This window comes from Cucurbita maxima, unplaced genomic scaffold, assembly GCF_002738345.1.
Source record: "Cucurbita maxima cultivar Rimu unplaced genomic scaffold, Cmax_1.0 Cma_Scf00035, whole genome shotgun sequence".
Classification (NCBI taxonomy): Eukaryota; Viridiplantae; Streptophyta; class Magnoliopsida; order Cucurbitales; family Cucurbitaceae; genus Cucurbita; species Cucurbita maxima.
This window is the reverse complement of record NW_019272051.1, coordinates 1,017,738-1,035,034: the sequence shown is the minus strand read 5'-3', so window position 1 is coordinate 1,035,034 and position 17,297 is coordinate 1,017,738. Positions and strand designations below refer to the sequence as shown.

The 17,297-nt window shown below is 38.3% G+C and overlaps 2 protein-coding genes across 2 annotated transcripts; both read left to right on the top strand.

Annotated features, from left to right (window-relative positions):
- The first annotated feature begins 10,272 nt into the window (after window positions 1-10,272).
- LOC111467863 (putative pectinesterase/pectinesterase inhibitor 22) lies at window positions 10,273-12,244 on the top strand. Its single transcript, XM_023112937.1, has 2 exons — window positions 10,273-11,252; window positions 11,441-12,244. Exons 1-2 carry the CDS (start codon window positions 10,298-10,300, stop codon window positions 12,109-12,111), a joined length of 1,626 nt encoding a protein of 541 aa, XP_022968705.1. The 5' UTR covers window positions 10,273-10,297; the 3' UTR covers window positions 12,112-12,244.
- A 1,919-nt stretch (window positions 12,245-14,163) lies between these two features.
- Window positions 14,164-16,687, top strand: LOC111467859 (putative pectinesterase/pectinesterase inhibitor 28). Its single transcript, XM_023112929.1, has 3 exons — window positions 14,164-14,682; window positions 14,967-15,480; window positions 15,898-16,687. Exons 1-3 carry the CDS (start codon window positions 14,164-14,166, stop codon window positions 16,608-16,610), a joined length of 1,746 nt encoding a protein of 581 aa, XP_022968697.1. The 3' UTR covers window positions 16,611-16,687.
- The last annotated feature ends 610 nt before the right edge of the window (window positions 16,688-17,297 follow it).

The following is a 17,297-nucleotide window of genomic DNA, read 5'->3' as shown; positions in this document are numbered from 1 at the left end:
TTTTTTTTTTTTTTTTTTTTTTTTTTTTTTTTTTTTTTTTTTTTTTTTTTTTTTTTTTTTTTTTTTTTTTTTTTTGCATTTAGATTGCGAATTATTTAAAATCTTGGATTGTACGTTCACAATTATTCTGACATATTGATTTACATGATTGATTTTGCTGATTGTTAAGATTGTATATTTAGAATTATTCAAGTCTTACTCATACAATGATTATAAAGATTCTATGTTTAGAATCATTCAAGTTTCACGATCAATCTTACACATAGAGTGATTTAAATCTTAGACAATGGTTCTTATATTGAGATATTTGATTAATAAGACTATGCTTATAATCATTCAAGCTTCACGATCTTGCACATAGAGTAATTCAAATCTTAGAAAACGATTCTTATATTGAGATATTTGATTAACTAATCCGAATTTTAGTTTCTTTGAATTCTAGGTTTAGTTTTAGGTTTTTTTCCTTTTCATTCACTAGGATCTCTTCTATTTCATCAATTTAGTATGGATCCTTCTTTTCTTTCGAAAAAAGGAAGGAGAAATGAAAAAAGTGTAGGAGAAATATTTTCTTTGGTGGCCATTTCTTTCGGTTTCTTAATAAGGATGGATGACTATCTTCTGCCTAAATAATAATGAATAAGAGTGTACTAAATCATAAAATTTCTCAATACTGACAAACAAGTACTTATTAGATCTAATAGAATTATTTTGCTGTATCCATGCTAATATGTCACCCAAACCATCCCTTCTATGTATTAGTTCAGATGGATGGTTAGTTACTTTGCACATGTTCCTTATCTTTTTCTAGCACTAAATTTCTTTACAATTAGATTGCTTGTTAAGAATAAGTTAGAAACAATCGATTTTACTTGTGCAGTGTGTTTGTGAAGTGATTTGAATATTAAAATTGTTTGAAGAGTGGTTCGAATATCAAAAAAGTATATTCTCAATCAATAAAATAATAATATAAAAGTCACAATATAACAAATGAGATGTTTTGGATATAAAAGAAAAATCAAACATTCAAAAACCAAAACTTACCAGTAAAAAATATATTTATTTAAAATAACGGACAAATTTTGAAATAAAATATATTTAAAAACATAAAAACAAAAAAAAAATGAACTTTTTATTTAAAAAATTAATTAGTCATTTTGTTTTTAAAAAGAATTCCAATATTGTGATTGAAACTAAATTTCCAATAAGGGGTAAAACTATGCACTTACTGAAAACATTAATTAATAATTGATTCAATGAAGCAATTTTCATTATTATATTTCAAATATTTGAAAGAAAATATAACAAAATAAACAAACCAAATTTAAAGTTAAAACTATTTTTTATAGGAAGTGAATGATAAATTGTAACCCAAACATAGATTAATTATATATTTGAAAGGGAAATCAACGAATAATAAAACAAATAATAATTTACATTGAAAAACCAAAAATCATATATTAAAAAATTTCATTAAAATGTTATGGACCTCCAAAAGCTCCGATCGACCCATTGCCATACGAAGGCCATAGCCTCAACCTTCTCAACTCATCTTGGACTCACAATTTGAAGCAAAATGGTAGAAGCTCATTTCAATTGGCATGGCTGTTTTAGTTCCTGTCTCAGTAAGAATATTCACTAAAACCCGATTCTTCACAATAATATAATATTGTCTATTTTGAGCATAAGCTCCCGTAACTTTACTTTGAGCTTCCCCTTACAAATCAATAAACCAACATAGGACTCACCCCCAATAATCCTCTAACAAAATCAAGCTCCTGAAAAATGATGATTTCCGGACACCTGCAGCAGTTCCCCTGCCAATGACCTATGCAAATCAATCTTAGAATCATCTTACAAAAGGCAATTGATCAATCTCTATGGCCTAGCACAAATTATGTTGGACATTGCAGCAGATAAATGTTAAACACGAAAACCTAATCCAATTACAAATGCCTAAAGTTCTTGATCAAATGTGTAGCATCATCCTGGCCAAGGCAATGCTCTGATATATTTAATTTCTGTAGGGGAAAGTAGAGATTAGCAGCTAAGATCAGATCCGTGAAAAACATAATCATTTCTTATAGTAGAAGTCAATTCATATCTGGATCTTTAGCTTCATAAGGATGCAAGAAAACTTGACATGTTTGAACACTGAGTCAAAAGCAAGAACACATCGACAGAATGAAATTAATCAAGATGCCATTGATTGGACGATCTCTATAAACCCCACATCCTTCTTGAGATTCGCTACAATAATCAGCTCATGTAAGCAAATCCGTCAATGAACTAAACTAACAATTTATCATCAGCCGTAAAATGGAGGAAAGCAATAACGTTACTAACATATATCGTCTGGTGAAAGCCTATTCAAACCTAGGAATAATCGATTTCCCCTGATTTGAACTCGAAAAAACCCAGTGTAAGGAAACTAAGGGAAAATGCGTCAAAAACCAGATTAAAGCCAATAAATCACTGGAGATTTAACCGTTTAAAGAAACAATCGATGGAATATCGCGAGGTCAAGCATACTTATATTAGGCATTCACTCGCAATCCTGAACAAATCAACAAAATAATCGAATACAGAATTCAAAAGATAATTCGGGGATGAATGAAATTGATATAATCCAGTTACATTGAAGCAAATCTCTATGGAAAAGAGAGAGATGGCTTAAGCAGAAAGGATGATTTGCTGTACGCACAAATAAAATCCTGGAAACAACTTCAAAAAGAAACAAATTTCCAAGAAGAACTATGTGCGAGATTTGAGATATTGAACCCCAGAATTTGAAGAAAGAAACGGTGAAATCTACTGAACTTCGACGGCGCATAAACATAAACAAGCATTCAGAAAATGATAAGTGAAGAACCTTTGGTGTAAAACCCTAGCCGGTAAGATCCGTTTTATATAGAAGGGGCCAGGGGAAAGATGTTGTGAAATGACGATAATAACCCCATATCGAATTTTAAGAAATAAAATATTTAAAGGCATTTTTTGTGAACGAAATTGTTATATATTTATGTTTAAAATTAAGATATTAGTTGCTAAATCTTAGAATTTTTTATGAATGAGTTCTAACTTTTTAAATTATAAATAAAACATAGTACTTATTTCTCTCTCCAATTGACGTGGGATCTCACAATTCATCTCTTCGGATCTCAGCGTCTTACTTGACACACTGCTCGGTGTCCACTAGGGGTGTACATTCAACCCGACAACTCGAACTTTAAGGGTTGTCAGACAATGTTGAAATATGTTGTGTAATTTTTTATTGTTTGTGAATTTTTAATATATTTTATTTAAAATGGTATGCGAGTAATTAAAAATCGGGATAAATAAAACTTAAAACAAAATTTGACAACCCAATCCGAAAATAGATGGTTGGGTTGGATTACCAATCCAGCCAACCCGAACTTTTGGTTGGATCAAAAAAATCTCTCAACCCAACCCAACCCGGACTATCTACATTCCTAGTGTCCACCCCATTTGGGGCCAGCGTCCTCTCTATCACACCGTCTAATGTCCACTCCCTTTGAGGCCTATTGTCCTCCTTGACACGCTGCTAGAGAAGTTTTCACACGCTTACAGAGAATGTTTTGTTCCCCTCTTCAATGTGAGATCTTACCGTTGTTTTCCTAACCAAAATCTTATTAAGGCTCATTTTTTAAGTGATTATGCCTATGTCTTATTTTCTCCTCTTACATCGTAACTCCACACAAAATATTAATATTTAGAGATGTTCATTTAATCTATGAACCTCATCGGATTGTAGACGGTGATGATGGCTTGCACGAGGTTGCTAATTTTCTAACATTTGATACTGTTGGAGGTTTGGGATTGGAAATTGACGGCACAATCCAATTGTGAGGGGTTGAAGGAGGTGTGTTAAAGAATATTCAGTACTAAATTATAGTTTACAATATATGTTATATTTGATATTTTATTACCAGACAAATTTCTAGTTATTTGCCTCCTTACCATATCTTCCATTTATTACTCTTTTTATATCCTTGTAATTTTTTTTATTATAAATAGATAACTTTAACAGGTGTGGTGGTTTAAACAAACATTTCTCATGGTATCAGAGCCCTTTCGGTTTAGCAAGATCCTTTCTTTTCAATGGCTTCTAAATCCTCTACTATTCTTTTCCACCACCATTACTGACTTTGACGCCGCAGGGGTAGTTGCCATGGCTACGGCAGGCGGGGCAGATTGATTACTCTTCGGCTCTACCCTATTGACCTCCAAATCACCTTTCGCCATACTCTGTACATACAACCTCACATTTTTCAACCCAATCAGTTTTCCCCTAGCCAACATAGTCTCTCTCATTTTATTCCCAATCTTCCTTTCATCATTCACAGAAATTCTAACCTAAATCTATCGACGTTTTGCAAAGATTTACCTTTGGAATCTGGGTGCCGCACTGGCCTCTTCGCCAACCAAGTTGTTGTCTCCTTTCTCACTAAAATTGGCTTCTTCACTCGCTGTAGCGACTCTTCCTACTTCAACATTGTCTTTATCCCTTACTTTAGGCTTCCCCTTCTAGTTCTTGGATTAGACATAATCTTGCAAGAGCCAAGGCAGCATCATCGCTGAGCAACGATCCCTCATCATGGGTTAGACATATTCTCACTAAAGCCAAGGCAGCATCGTCGCTGAGCGACGATCCCTCTACAGTTTTCGATGAGCATGCAAGTGTTTCTCTACGCTTCCTCTAAACCAGGTTGTCGGCATTTTCATGAAAAGTGTTTATCAACCCCTCTTTGAATTTTTTAGATCCAAACTTCACATTCATTCAAATTCAACGCTGAGCATGCGAGGTTGTTAAGGATATTTAGTACTAAATTATAGTTTACCATATATGTCATTTTAATATTTTATTATAAGAAAAATATCTCTTATCATATTTCTTTTCATTTATTACTCTTTCCATATCCTTATAATTTATTTAATAATAAATAGATAACTATCCTAAGTGTCGTGGTTTAAGCAAATATTCTCAAGATAAAATTGGATAAGTGTTTAGGTGTTAAAAATGAGAAACAATATGATCGAATGTTCAATCTTCATTAATATTCCGATCTAGATAGGATACAACAAACTAACTCCGAAGAAGAGAAATTATACCTATAAAATAGTTGATGTTTTCATTGCAAAATTCATAAGCAATTGGTTTTAAGACGCTTCTTAAGAACTAGGATTATTAAGTGGATTAGAAAATTTAAGATCGCTATGTTCTTCCACTTGAAGAACGAGTGCAGTTACTCTTGAAAATCATAAGCAGTTCCGATCATTTTCTTTTGGCAACGTAGTATTATAGTTAAAATTTGTGAACTGAACTTGATATTAGGTTAAAACATTTGACAAATGAATCGCTACGTTCTATATCTTCTTTTCCAAAGCTTGAGATTTTGGTTATGGTGGTCTGTCTTTCAGTTGATGATGTTGGTTTGCAGTATCTTGATTATGGCTACTGTGAGATCTCATATCGGGTTGTAGAGGGGAACGAAACATTCCTTATAAGGGTGTGAAAACCTCTCCTTAACGGATGCGTTTTAAAACCTTGAGGGGAAGCCCGATAGTGAAAGCGCAAAGAGGACAATATCTGCTAATGGTAAGCTTGGCTGCTAGACACTGGGTAGTGTGCCAGCGAGGATGCTGGGTCCCTAAGAGGGTGGATTGTGATATCACACATTGGTTCGAGAGGGGAACGAAACATTCCTTATGAGGGTGTGGAAACCTCTCCTTAACGGGCACGTTTTAAAACCTTGAGGGGAAGCCCGAAAGGGAAAGCCTAGAGAGGATAATATCTGCTAGTGGTAGGTTTGGGCTGGTAGTGGACCAGTGAAGACACTGGGCTCCCAAGAGGGATGGATTATGAGATCCCACATCGGTCGAAGAGGGGAACAAAACATTCCTTATAAGGGTGTGGAAACCTCTCCCTAACGGACGCATTTTAAAACCTTGAGAGGAAGTCCGGAAGGGAAAGCCCAGAGAGGACAATATCTGCTAGAGGTGGGCTTGGGCTACTACAAACAATATGAGAGCCAGACACGAGGCAGTGTTCTTACAGGTACATGGATTTCATTATGAAGTAATTGTTATAATTGTTAGGGTCGCACAACAACGCACACGCTCGATCTAAATGAACGCAAAGAACAAGATAGAGAAAAGTGCAAGGAGAACTCTACTTAAAATAATTTTTTTTTTATTGATGACCTCACGTATGTATAGTAAGAGAGAATTACAAAGGATACAGAAAGTACATCTTCAAAGCTCTACCAGACGAGATATATATATAGTTCAATTTACTATATATAGCTTTACTAGATTTAATCATCTACTATATATAGCTATTTACTATATATAGCTTTACCAAATTTAACCATCTACTATATATAGCTATTTACCATACATAGCTTTACCGGATATAGCTTTACCAAATATAGCTTTACCGGATATAACCGTTGACCAAGCTATAAATAAGCAGCAGGCTCCATAACCTAACAATTCTCCCATTTGGAGACTGATCTAGTCAACCAAGAATTTCATTCTCAAACGACCATGAGCATCTTCATGGCACCATATCAATTGAGGCTTTGCACAACCTCAATATTCCAACATCAACACATTTTGTCAACATGTTTATTGGATTCTTTGCGCCCTTTATCTTCTCCAAACACATCACCATCTTTCACTAACCTGCAAGTGAAATGGTATCGTCTTCTGTGTTTTCTCTTTAAATGATAGACCGGGTTCTTTCACCAACTGTATGACACTCTGACTATCTCTATAAAGAATATCTGCGTGCTACTTCTTGCTCATTCTTCTAGATAGTCAGTCATCCATATCGTCTTCTTTCCAGCTTCAGCTATTGCCACGTACTTAGTCTCAGTACAACGCATTTTTGAAGCCTAGACGTCCCATCATCCATGACTTGCTCCCACTTGGTTGTATACTCCAATTGTAGGGCCTCCTCAAAGGGTTGTGGTTCCCTTTCATCAACAACAGATAGTGTAATGAAGGTAAATACATATCTGGTACTCTGATAGTACAGGATGATCTTTTCAACACCGGTTCAGGTGTCACTTGCTCTACTCCTGGTTCCTCTGCAACAACCTCAGGAGTTTGCTGAGTATCTGCTACAAGATCACTAGGTGATTTTTTCCGCAACTCAACCTCAACTCCCACTTGTTTTGTTGTCTTGGAACCTTACTCTACATCTCGTTCCTCAGCAGTAGTCTTAGGAGTTTCTTGAGTATATGCTACAACATCACTAGGTGAGTTTTCCTGCAACTCAAACTCAACTCCCACTTGCTTCGTGGTCTTGGAACCTTGCTTCACATTTAGTTCCTCAACAGTAGTCTCAGGAGTTTCATGAGTATCTGCTACAACATCACTTAGTGAGTTTTCCTGCAACTCAAGCTCAACTTCCACTTGCTTCGTCGAACCTTGCTCCAAATATGGTTCCATTTCCAACCGCACTTTCTTCAATTCTCTGGCGGTCTTTGTGAAGCTAACTCGTTTCTGCTTGCTCATAACGTAGTTCTCACAACGACCCACATCAACAGATTTCAGACCTTCTAAAACTTCTTTCGCAGCCAGCCTCTTCATTCCTTTCGCACTCATATGTTCGAGTCTATTGTGCTGTAGACTTGAATTTGAAGCACTCTCAGCAACAGCAGCTATGTTCATACACCCTGCAGTGGTGTATAAGGTTCCATATTTTGAGCCACGTGCTACCACCGTAGCACCCTTCATAATCTTCCACGAACTCTTCTCTAACTTTGTTGCATAACCTGTGTTGTCCAACTGACCAATAGAGATCAGGTTTCTTTTGAGACCAGGAATATATCTGACATCCTTTAATGTCCACTGATTTTCTATCGGAGTTTTTATGCAGACATCTCCTTTTCCTTTAATCTCCAAATCTTTGTTGTCTGCAAGATACACCTTCTCAAAATTTTCAGACTTGAAATTCCTGAACAACTCTTTATTTGGAGACGAATGAAAAGATGCACCTGAATCCAAAATCTAGGGTTCAATCGAACTGTCCACGCTGAGGATTAGAGCATCCCCAATGTGTTCTGCTGAATTTATAGAATAATCATCATCTTCAAATTTGTGATTCTGCTTCCTCTTTGTTCATGAACAACCTATCAGAAAGTGACATTTCTCTCCACAATTCCAACACGTTACTTTTGGTCTATTTGGAGATTTTTCTCGATTCTTTGATTTTGATTGCCCTTTGTTTGAGCCCTTCGGTTTACTTCTTCCCTTTTGGTCAACACTGAGAGCACTACCAGATTAATTTCCAATTTCTCGTTTGCGAGTACTTTTGCTGAGAACTACATCTCGAATTTTATCAAACTTCAGTTTATCAGATCCTCGCGAACTGCTGATTGCGGCAACAACAGTATCCCACGACTCGGGTAAAGATGACATCAAAATCAATGTTTTAATTTCATCCTCGAAATTAATTTTCACCGAACTCAGTTGACTTACGATCATATTGAATTCATTTATACGATCAACAACAAATCCACCTTCAGACATCTGTAGGTTGAACAATCTCTACATCAAATACACCTTGTTCATAGCCGACGGTTTTTCGTACATATTCGACAGCGCTTTCATCAGATCTAACGTTGTCTTCTCCTTGATGATGTTAAAAGCCACGTTTCTGGATAGCGTCAACCGGATCATCCCTAAGGCTTTTCGATCTTTGAGCTTCCATTGCTCTGTGGTCATGGTATCCGACTTCACCCCCAATAGAGGTTCGTGAAGATCTTTCTAGTACAGATAATCTTCAATCTGCATCTTCTAGAAATCGAAATCGGATCCATCGAACTTCTCAATTCCAATCTTTGAACTTTCCATCTTCACAGATCGTGGTGAATTTCGCCTAGCTCTGATACCAGTTGTTAGGGTCGCACAACAACGCACACGCTCAATCTAGATGAACGCAAAGAACAAGATAGAGAAAAGTGCAAGGAAAACTCTAGCTAAAAGGATTTTTTTTTATTGATGACTTCACGTATGTACAGAGAATTACATAGAATACAGAAAGTACATTTTCAAAGCTCTACCAGACCGGATATATATATATAGTTCAATTTACTATATATAGCTTTACCAGATTTAACCATCTACTATATATAGCTATTTACTATATATAACTTTACCAGATTTAACCATCCACTATATATAACTATTTACCATATATAGCTTTACCATATATAATGACCAAGTTATAAATAAACAACTGGCTCCCTAGACCAAGTTATAAATAAACAACTGGCTCCCTAGACCAAGTTATAAATAAACAACTGGCTCCCTAGACCCAGTTATAAATAAACAACCGGCTCCTTAACCTAACAATAATAATAGGCTATTTGCTTATCTTATTCCCTAAGTAGCTTCTAAAGTAATGGGATTGTTTATTCACTATGCTAAAGAGTGCCTTTAACTATTTTAAATCACTTTTCAAATCTTCATAATATTTGGCTAAATATCAGCCATTATTTTTGTAGTTTAGAATCCTTTAAAGTGCTTTTGAAGGAAGCATTTCATTAGTTTTTTTAGAACATGATGCTTGAAATTCTGAATGCTTGGGGTTGCTGGATTAGATTTCTTGTGCATACTTGTTTGTCCTATTCGATAGGTATGTTAGGAATCACAAACCTTCATAGTGATATGATGTTGTCCACTTTGAGCGTAAGCTCCGTGATTTTGTTTTTAATTTTTCCAAAAGGCCTCATACCAATGGAGATAGTATTCCTTACTTATAAACCCACGATCAACCCCTTAATTAGCTGATGTGGGACTCCTCTCCCAACAATTCTCCCCTCGAACAAAGTACACCCTAAGGCGTACGGAGCCCTCGAACAAAGTACACCATTTGTTCGACGCTTAGTCACTTTTGGCTACATTTTCGAGACACACACTTCTTTGTTTGACACTTGAGAATTCTATTGACATGGCTAAGTTAAGAGCATGACTCTGATACGATTGCAATAGTGATATTGGGGAATCATTTACGAATAGATTCATTACTTGACGTATTTCTACTAAATGTTTCAGTTTTTTCTATATGGCTTATTGGGGAAAGCTGCGAATCCTTGAGGCTTTAGAGAAGAATCCAATGGGAAGGAATAAAGCGAAGCATAACTTGAACCATGTCAAGAGAAAAGGTATATTCAATCAATTCCTCAGCTTTTTTTTAATTATATATGTGCAAAAGTTTTTCACACACGAGGAAAAAAACTCTCCTTCTTTTCCTTCCTTTTCAATCATGTCAAGAGTTTCTTTAGCCATTCATCTTTTTATATGCATCCTCCTTCCTACATTACGAGTTTCGTGCATCGATGTTATCTACCCGAACGAGCAAAATAACGTTACACAGTCCATGATTTCTCAGATTTGTTCCGATATGGAAGATCGAAATTCGTGCATTTCGAACATACAACATGAGCTAGGAAGAAGTGTGAACTCCAATCCAAGCTCTGTCTTGAGTGCTGCGATTAGAGCGACGCTTAACGAAGCGAGACGAGCCATAGAGTCCATAACAAAGTTCAGCACGTTCTCGTTTAGCTATCGGGAAGAAATGGCGATCGAGGACTGTAAGGAGCTTCTCGATTTCTCTGTTTCCGAGCTCGCTTGGTCGTTAGCCGAGATGAAAAGGATTCGTACAGGCAAAAATGAAGCTCCGGATGAAGGGAATCTAAAAGCATGGCTGAGTGCCGCTCTTAGCAACCAAGACACATGCCTTGAAGGCTTTGAGGGCACGGACAGACATCTTGTGGGCTTCATTAGAGGTAGTTTGAAGCAAGTTACGCTTCTCATTAACAATGTCTTGGCATTGTATACTCAATTACACAGCTCGCCGTTTCAACCCCCACCGAATGAAACGATAGAGATAACCAAGAGTTCGGAATTTCCAGATTGGATGATGGATAACGAGCATGAGCTCGTGAAATCTCATCCACGTAGTGCTCATGTCGATGCAATTGTTGCTTTGGATGGAAGCGGAGATTTTCGTTCCATCACTGAGGCGGTAAACGAAGCTCCAAATTATAGCTATAGAAGGTACATCATATATATAAAGAAGGGAGTTTACAAAGAAAATATCGACATGAAGCGAAAGAAAACCAACATAATGTTTATTGGAGATGGTATCGGAGAAACGGTAGTGACGGGAAGTCGCAATTTTCTTCAAGGATGGACTACGTTCAGAACTGCAACGGTTGGTGAGTAGTTCTATGCATGATTTGTTAAGTATCGTTGGGAGGGAGTCCCACGTATAAGTCAAGAATATTATCTCCATTGGTACGAGGCATTTTAGGAAAGCAACGAGAGCTTATGCTCAAAGTGGATAATGTCATACGTGATTCCTAACATGATGTTGTTTTGACTCCGTCTATGTTTTTCTATGTAGCTGTTTCCGGGAAGGGATTCATAGCAAGAGACATGACATTTCGCAACACAGCTGGACCACAAAACCATCAGGCAGTGGCACTTCGAGTCGACTCTGATCAATCAGCCTTCTATCGGTGCAGCTTCGAAGGCTATCAAGACACACTCTACGTCCACTCCCTACGCCAGTTTTACAGGGAATGTAACATTTACGGCACGATAGACTACATCTTCGGCAACGGGGCAGCAGTGTTCCAAAAATGTAACATCTACACTAGAGTTCCGCTCCCGCTTCAGAAGGTCACGATCACCGCTCAAGGTCGAAAATCCCCCCACCAGAGTACAGGGTTTTCGATCCAAGACAGCTTTATTTACGCAACTCAACCAACATATCTTGGAAGACCATGGAAGCTATACTCAAGGACGGTCTTCTTGAACACTTACATGAGTGGCTTGGTACAACCTAGAGGATGGCTTGAGTGGTATGGTAACTTTGCTTTAGACACATTGTGGTATGGAGAGTTTAAAAACTATGGACCCGGTGCACCCCTTTCGGGTCGGGTCAAATGGCCCGGGTACCACAATATCCGAGACACCGCTGTAGCTACGTTCTTCACTCCTATGCGCTTCATTAACGGTCGAACATGGTTACCAAAAACCGGGATTAAATTCACATTGGGATTGAGTAATTAAACATCATATGTTATAGGCTTAGAAATTTAAATCTTTGGATATGTTTTTCGTTTAAAAATATGATGAATGTATCAACAATAAGTTCTGAGTGTTCTCGAATATTTTCAAGTATTTAAATTTTTGTCTCGACGAACTTCTATTCTTAACAAAGCTACAACACCATTTGGTGGTAATCACTGTGTGCATCAAAGTGTTCTCTGGCTCATTAGTCCTCTCTTTCATGACATTCTCTACACTATATGGCGCCGTGAGTCTCGATGGGGTGGTTGTTGGCGTCGTGCTCGTCACAAGGTAATTCAACAGTCTTTTCTTCTTCTCCCTCGTTTTTCCTCTGTATCCTACTATTTTTCGTTGCAAGTGGATTCTAGGTACTTCTGAAGGTTGTTGGCGTCGAAGAAACGTGTAGGGTGAGGGTACGAGAATCCCGGTGAGTCGTCGGAATTTTCGCCCCCTTTTTCCTTACACAAACATAAACAACTTAGTGGCTTGGCGGGGTTCTAGCTACTTGCACATCGAGACTAGTTAAACTTAAAAGTATGATTGTTATGCTTCAAGGTAAATTTGAATGGACAATCGAGGCAAAAAATGTGTCGATAAAATATGATAAGAAAGACTGATCTTATTTATTAAGACAATAAACCTGTTGTTACGCTTCTACATCAAAGTGAGCTATAGTACTCAATTTTTTTTTTTGTTCGTTTTAATGCCTATTGGTATTCCAAAAATCTCTTTTCGAAGTCCGAGAGATGAAGAAGCATCGTGGGTTGACCTATAGTGCAACTTGTTAGATATATTGGGTTATATGATATTTCTCCGTTCTCTCCCCCGATCGACGTATCCTCTCTTTCGCCCAAGACAAATTGATTTAGTTATAAAAAATTTGGAGCGTAAACTGGTATCGAGATTAATATTATCAATTAGAATAATTTATGATCCTCTCGACTGTACTAATAAAATAAAGTATCCCGGCTCAGCTTAGAAAAAAGCCCAATTAGAAATTTGGAATATGAGTATCAAAAGCCCATAAAATTTTCTATGTTAAGTAACAATGACCTTGCAAATGGCTACTCACCAAGTATTTTTATACTCACTCATGCTATTCTTCTCTTTCCAGATCATACCGAGTTTCCATAGCTTCTGACAAAGACATTACAAAGCAGTAAGACTAGGATACTTCTTTTTTACATCTTAGGTTTAGATTTGTATCTATTTGGTCTCAGACATTAAACATTATCTAATACGTCTCGACTCAAAATCTTTAATTTTAATAGCAATATTTTTATATTTTCATTATACCCATATCTTAAATTTAACCTAACGGTTAAAAATTGAGATTCAACTGTTCATAAATGTGATCGAGAGTTATTTATGACTAGCTCACATATGTATCATAGTTGATAGACATACAGTCACGACACATTATCAACTACCCCTAGATATGAGTGAAAGCTATTTATGGCTAGCCCACATATATATATATCACTATACGACACATTTTCTATGTTAAGTAACAGTGACCTTCCGAGGAGTTCGAGGAGCATTTTATACTCATTAATACTATTCTTCTCGTTCCAGACACAAAGTCATTACATAACAATAATACTGTAATAATTTTGGTCTCCTACATTAAACAATATCTAATACGCCTCTCCTCAAAATCTTTAATTTTGATAACAAAATTGTTTAAAAATGGACAAGGGCAAGCTTCCATTTTTAGTAAAGAAAAACAGAACAACCTTAAATGTCTCTTAGCTCCTGTCTTGTGTGCCACCAAGTTTTGAGGACAGCTTCAATAGAATTTTGAAACCAAAGGGTTCAGCTTCTTTATAAGCTCTTCCACTCTTCAAATCCTCATCAAACCCACATCTAGAAGGGGCTTCTAAGAGGAAGGTCCCCAACTAGCGTCAAAACCCTTTTTTTTACTTTTTACTTCTTTTAATAAAATTTTCACCCTCTTTTTACCCTTCTTGAGGGAGAGATTGTACAAACAAAGGAGGACAAAATAACCCCTTTTGGGTAATTCAAGGTAAAAAAAAAAAAAAAAGACACAACATGGCTTATGATGAAGATGATTCTGGGAACAATAAGAGATACGCCATCATCGGTGTCTCGTCGATGTTACTAGTCGCAATGGTGGTGGCAGTCACGGTGGGCGTTAACCTAAACAATGACGAAGCGGGCGGTCCGACCTCTGGAACCAAATCCAATGAAATATCTGCTTCGGTGAAAGCCATTAAATCCATTTGCCAAACCACGGATTATAAAAAGGACTGTGTTGATAGTCTTAAGTCTAATGCTAACAACTCTGCTGACCCACATGAATTGGTTAAAGCTGGGTTCAAAGCTGCCATGAAGTTACTCCAAGCCGCTGCTAAACAATCTGTCACCTTGCAACAACTTGAGCAAGACCCTAGAGCCTCCCAAGCCCTTGCTGGCTGTAAGGAGCTCATGGACTTCGCCATCGACGAGCTTAAATTCTCAATGAGTAGGTTTGGTGATTTCGACACTACGCACCTCGATGAAATGTTGATCGATCTTAAGATCTGGCTCAGTGCCACCATTACGTACCAGGTAATCTTACGTGGGCGAGTTTTGTTCGTTTAAAGTTGATGGGTTATGATAAATTTTTGAATTGGTGTGGGAAACTATTACCTGGGCGAGTGTTGTTCGTTTAAAGTTGATGGGTTATGGTAAATTTTTGAATTGGTGTGGGAAACTATTACCTGGGCTGAGTGTTGTTCGTTTAAAGTTACGGGTTATGGTAAATTTTTGAATTGGTATGGGAAACTATTACCTGGGCTGAGTGTTGTTCGTTTAAAGTTGATGGGTTATGATTTATTTTTGAATTGGTGTAGGAAACTTGCTTGGATTCGTTTGAAAACACGACGGGGGATGCGTCGGAGAAGATGAAGAAGGCATTGAAGACGTCGATGCGGTTGAGTAGCAATGGATTGGCGATGGTGACCGAGATCTCATCCATGTTGACAGATTTGAAGGTGCCAGGGATCGGCCGACGGCGACTTCTTGATGCTCCTGTTGTCGTCGGGCATGAAGATTACCCCGAGTGGGCGGACCCCGGGATACGGCGGCTACTGGCGGCGAAGGGGAATGTGAAGGCAAACTTTGTGGTGGCTGTGGATGGAAGTGGGGATTTCAAGAGCATTCAATCAGCTATTGACAAAGTTCCAAAGAGGAAGAACAACGAAACTTTTGTGATTCATATCAAGGAAGGAGTGTATAAGGAATACGTGACCATTAAAAAATCCATCACCCATTTGATGCTCATCGGCGATGGCCCGAAAAAGACGATCATCAGTGGCCATAAGAACTTCTTCGATGGCATTACCACATTCAAAACTGCAACCGTTGGTTAGTATACTAATTTCGTAGATACAATTCAACATTTTGTTCGTTCGGATTTGATTTTGTCATAAAATTAGGTTTATCTTTTCATAACTCTATAGTTTGAATTAGGTTATCTTTGGATGAGCTTGCATTGCTGATATTGACACGAATTAGGATATCTTTGGATGAGCTTGCATTGCTGATGTTGACCCGAGTTAGGATATCTTTGGATGAGCTTGCATTGCTGATGTTGACCGAGTTAGGTTATCTTTGGATGAACTTGCATTGCTGATATTGACCCGAGTTAGGTTATCTTTAGATGAACTTGCATTGCTGATATTGACCCGAGTTAGATTATCTATGGATGAACTTGCATTGCTGATATTGACCCGAGTTAGGTTCAAATAATTGCATGATATTAGTTCAAATAATTGCATGCAGCTGTGACGGCAGAGCACTTCCGGGCAAGAGACATAGGGTTCGTGAACACAGCAGGACCACACAAGCACCAAGCAGTAGCATTACGAGTCCAAGCAGACAAAGCCATATTCTTCAACTGTGAGATGCATGGCTACCAAGACACACTCTACGTCCACACCATGCGACAATTCTACAGAGACTGCATCGTCTCTGGCACCATCGACTTCATCTTCGGCGATGCAGCCGTCGTCTTCCAAAACTGCATCTTCCTAATCCGCAAGCCGCTTTCAAATCAACAAAACATCGTCACAGCACACGGCCGGAAGGAGCGCCGACAACCCTCCGCCCTAATCATCCAAAACTGCACCTTCAAGGCGGACACGGACCTCGCCCCAGTGAAAAATGTGTTCCGATCCTTCCTCGGGAGACCGTGGAAGGAATATTCAAGAACAATCATCATGGAATCATACATCGACGATGTGATTCATCCAGACGGGTGGCTGCCGTGGAGCGGCGACTGGGGGTTGAAGACATGCTTTTACACGGAGTTTCGGAACTACGGGCCAGGGTCGGACACGTCGAAGAGGGTGAAATGGAGGGGGGTGAAGGTTCTTACGCCGGCGCATGCGGTGGATTTCACGGCGAGCAGGTTTTTATTGGGAGATAGATGGATAAAGGCCACCGGAGTACCGTACGCGCCGGGGTTGACAATGAGAAGACACAGTGAGGTGTAGCTTATTGATTTTGGTGAGCAACATTTTTAATTCTTTTGAAATGGCGGCCGGCGACCAGGCTTAAGGCCGTAAGGGCCGTGTGTAGAGTTTTGTTTTTTTTTTTTTTTTTTTAATTTATAATTTTATTTATTTTTATAAAAAGGTTTATTGTTTGCAATTCTTCCATTTTGTAAGAGTTTGGATTCGGACATTTTCCCCCCATTTTATTATTAATAAATCATCACTTAGTTACTTCTCTTATGGTTTCTTCGAACAATCTATGGTTTCTTGGAACAACCTGATCATCATGTATCAAACAACCTGATCATCATGATACATGATCGAGCCAACCCGATCGTCATGACACATGACACGGGCAGAGCCAAGAGCCAACCCGATCGTCAAGACACATGACACGGGCAGAGCCAAGAGCCAACTCGATCGTCATGACACATGACATGGGACAGAGCCAAGAGCCAACCCGATCATCATGACACGGGATAGAGCCATCATGACATGGGACAGAGTCAAGAGCCAACCCGATCATCATGACACGGGACAGAGCCAAGAGCCGACCCGATCATCATGACACAGGACAGAGCCAAGAGCCGACCCGATCATCATGACACGGGACAAAGCCAAGAGCTGACCCGATCATCATCATCATGACACAGGACAGAGCCAAGAGCCGACCCGATCATCATGACA